Source organism: Pristiophorus japonicus, chromosome 8 (assembly GCF_044704955.1).
Source record: "Pristiophorus japonicus isolate sPriJap1 chromosome 8, sPriJap1.hap1, whole genome shotgun sequence".
Classification (NCBI taxonomy): domain Eukaryota; kingdom Metazoa; phylum Chordata; class Chondrichthyes; family Pristiophoridae; genus Pristiophorus; species Pristiophorus japonicus.
The window spans coordinates 217,228,625-217,232,350 of NC_091984.1; the positions used below are offsets into that span (position 1 = coordinate 217,228,625).

General features: G+C 46.0%; 1 protein-coding gene across 1 annotated transcript; it reads right to left on the minus strand.

Annotated features, from left to right (window-relative positions):
• Positions 1-1,318: 1,318 nt before the first annotated feature.
• LOC139268308 (acylphosphatase-1-like) lies at positions 1,319-3,042 on the minus strand. The gene has a single exon (XM_070886374.1). The coding sequence runs from the start codon at positions 2,988-2,990 to the stop codon at positions 2,673-2,675; it is 318 nt and encodes a 105-aa protein (XP_070742475.1). The 5' UTR covers positions 2,991-3,042; the 3' UTR covers positions 1,319-2,672.
• Positions 3,043-3,726: the final 684 nt, after the last annotated feature.

Consider the following 3,726-nt stretch of genomic DNA (forward strand, 5'->3'; position numbering starts at 1 on the left):
AAGTTAGAGGTGCAACAAATTTTAATCAGATGCAGAGGCAGGGAAATGGGGGGGGGGGGGGAGGAGGAAAGAACAAAATGGAAGGTCTGCGATAGGGTGGAAGGCAGGAGAGATTTAGGGCTAGACTTTTCTATAATTTTTGGCGGGTTCTCGGCGGTACAGCTGTTTTCCCGCCCGGCGAAAGTTTCCCCCTTAGTTTTTTTTTTTGAGTGGTATTGCCCAAGTCTGAAAAACGCCCACTGGACCAAACCGCCAACATGCTCTGCCAGGGCTTAAGTTTGGTCTGGAACGGAACCCCGAGGGAACCGCCGTGTGAAAGCTGCTTAAACAGGGCGGGGTGTGAGTACTCTGCAATGAAAGGCAAGTTAAAGGTTCTTTATTTATTTATTTATAAATTTTAAACGGCGATTAGGTGTAAAAGTGTCTTGGGAATGTTAACGTTTTTTTTTTTAAATTGAAGTTTTAAAAAAGTTTTCCCCCCTCCCTAGGCCCAACTGCAGCCTTGGAATAAATTAAAAAAAAACATTTTACTTAGTTTCCCCTTAACCGCCAAGAATAAAGGTGCAACACCCATTTTCTCGCCGGGCGATTAGTTTTAACATAAAAGTGGAAATTCTCGCCAGCATTACTTACCACACGTTAGCGGCGTTTCTGAGCGGGCAATTGAGCGTTGAGGGGCTCATAGGAAAGTCTAGCCCTAAAAGGCAAAAGGGATGATGGCACAAAACACACAGCAGCTATTGATATTTCTGCCATTCCCATTTACACTTCTTCTAGATTCATCTTTTGTTCCTTCAGTTGTACGATTAAGATCTCCTTTTGCTTTGTATTAGTTCGAGATGTAACATATTCTTAAGTCACAGACCTGAAACGTTAACTAGGTTTCCCTCTCCACAGATGCTGCCTGCCTGAGCATTTCCTGACCCTAATTAACATGTTTAAATAGGCACGAGCCATTTTCAGGCAGGCAGACAAGACGTCAGATTCAAAATGACAATGGGCATGAAAGAGGTGGGCGAGATCAGGACCCAACTTTCAGTGCCTTAGCACTGATTTTTGGAGGTAGAACGGGTGAACAAGTTGAATGTTCTCCCAGAGAGTCAAGACTATTCTCAGAACTCAAATTTAGCAGCCAGAGCTGTAACTGCATTCTTTACTATCACTTCCAACTGCACTAGTGTGATTGTGAGGTCATTTACTGGTTATTTCTGAGAATTAGACTCGTCTAGGAACATTCAAACAGCAATATTTTATGCCATTGGGAATCCCATTCGAACTATTGCTTCAGACACACAAGTAACTCAAGCACACATAAATATTAAGTTTCATAATGGTTAATGCAGAATCATTTTTATTTCAAAAATATTAACTTTGCAAAAATCAGTTTTCGGTAACAATTGTAAACTTCACTGAAAACTTTGCAAAATAGAGACATCCTAATTGCCACAGACCGAAATAAATAATGCTACATAACAAATATTCAAGTGTTTCAAAGTGAATCACCTCACATACAACAAAATATTTTGAAGTGGAGTAACTGCTGTTATGTGGGCAAATACAGAAACTATTCTGTTCATGGCAACTTGTCACAAACAGAAATTGGATAAATGATCAGTTTATCCAGGGAGGAATGTTAGCTATGACACCAGAAGTCTTTGGTGGTCCTCTTTGAATAGTGCCATGGGATGTTTTGACATCCACCTGAAGCACAAGAACAGGGAGATGGAGCCTTGGTTTAACATCTCATCCTGAAGACGACTCTTCCAAAAATGCAACATTCAGGTTTACTGCACTAACTGGTGGTGCCAAATGGCTGCCTTGCAACACATTTTTCATTGAAGAGGCGAGTGTTTTCAACTGAATGAAGCTGACACTCTGCAGTCTTCGACAATCTTTTACATCTAAACTTTATTTTACATAAACATTTATGTTCGAAGTCAATTTTTAACGTTGAAATAATGCAAATGCTGAAACGTGGCTTCCGTTTGGAATAAGAAACTCGCGCCAATATTTTAACTTAGCTTTCCACCAATGTGACCAGTCAAACAAACAAACAAACAATGCAAACATTGCAATAAATAAGACTACGTGAGGTGGAGGTTGCTAACTGGAATCCGTTTGGAAAGAGCTATAAACTGAGGAGATTCCTCTGGCTTGTTGACGAGATGACTGGAGGGAGGATCTGTCCATGGTAGTCAGGCACTGGAGGGCGATCCCGCTCATCCGCAAAACATAAGCTCAAGAACGGCGATACAAGAACGTTTAACACAAAAATCGAGACTGCCTGAAAAGAGCCAGGTAACAGAGAACATCAACGTGTGGCTCTTGTGAGAATTACGGCAACAGCAGACCTTGAGCATCGATGCGGCAACGTGTATGAACAAACGTTTGGAGAGAATTAATTCACAGTAAAGCTGGATCAGGATGGTGGTGTGGAAAGGAGTTCCAACATGCTGGGGTTCAAAAATAACCCGAGTGCAATCCAGAAACCCGGGATTCAAAACAAGGGAGCCCGGCCCGGAATAGCAGCAGCGGAACGAGGCAGGAGCCAGGCGCTGTGGCCTGGGAGAAACTGCTGGAAAGGATCACCTCTCGTTGCGGGGATGTGGCCGGGAACCGGGACCGGCGCCGGGTGTTTGTTATCGGCAGCCTGCCTGCTGACACCCGGGCGGTTACTTGACGATCTGGAAGTCCGTGTAGTCCCGCCGCTGGATCCGCTTCTGGTTGCTGAACTCGGCTCTCTCGATCTGGGACTTGGGGCTGCCGGTGTCGCGGAGCCAGGCCTGCACGGCCCGCATCGGCCCCTCGGCGCCCTGCAGCTGGCCCTGCACCGTGCCCCGCGGCGTGTTGCGCACCCAGCCCACCACCCCCCGCCGCTGGGCCTCTTTCTGCGTGTGCTTGCGGAAAAACACGCCCTGCACCTTCCCGAACACTTCGTAATCCACCGACACGAGCTGAGGCTCCGGCCGGCCCTCGCCGCCCGACGACATGGCCGCTGGAGCCCTGGGGATAGCGCCCTAGCAACCGCCACTTCCGGCGGGAGCAGAGCCTTCTGGGAATTGTAGTACTGGGCGGGGCGAAGGGGGACTACAGATCCCAGCATCCCGCGCAGACGTTCCTTTATGAGAAAATCAAATGCACCAAGTCATACTGCACATTATTTTAGTTTGGAGTAAAACAAAATTGGTATTTATACCACTAAATGAAAGGGAGGGAACAGAAGGGCGATATGGAGCCGCCATTGTGAGTGCTGTAATTTGTCATATCAATTTTGCAGCTCCTCTCTCCACAGCTCACAGCTCCAATTGAATAGGTCACGCCTACAACAACTCGACAACTATTTTAGTTGTAATCAATTAATCAAGTGCCCCCTGATTAAGGAGGGGGGGGGGGGTGAACACACCAAACATTTTCAAACAAGTGTCCCCTTGTTTTACTTTTGAGGGCACTGAAACACAAATTATACAAGTGTTCCCTGGCTAAAGGGGGCGGGGCACTAAAACTGGCAAATTAAACAAATTAAACTTTAGACATTTAAAATCAAATTAAAATTTGGTTGCCAGGGGTGATGATATCCCTCCAGTGCCCACCTCTCGTGGAAGGCCACGAGCGTATCGGACACCGCGTGCTCCATGTAATTTGTCATATATCACTGACATTACCTTGCGGGGTGCAGGGCAATGTAATTACAGTGTTCAGTTGATAACTGGGAAATATCAGGAGACT

Coding starts and splice junctions, on each gene's coding strand:
- LOC139268308 (XM_070886374.1), bottom strand. CDS start 2,990: ATGTCGTCGGGCGGCGAGGGCCGGCCGGAGCCTCAGCTCGTGTCGGTG.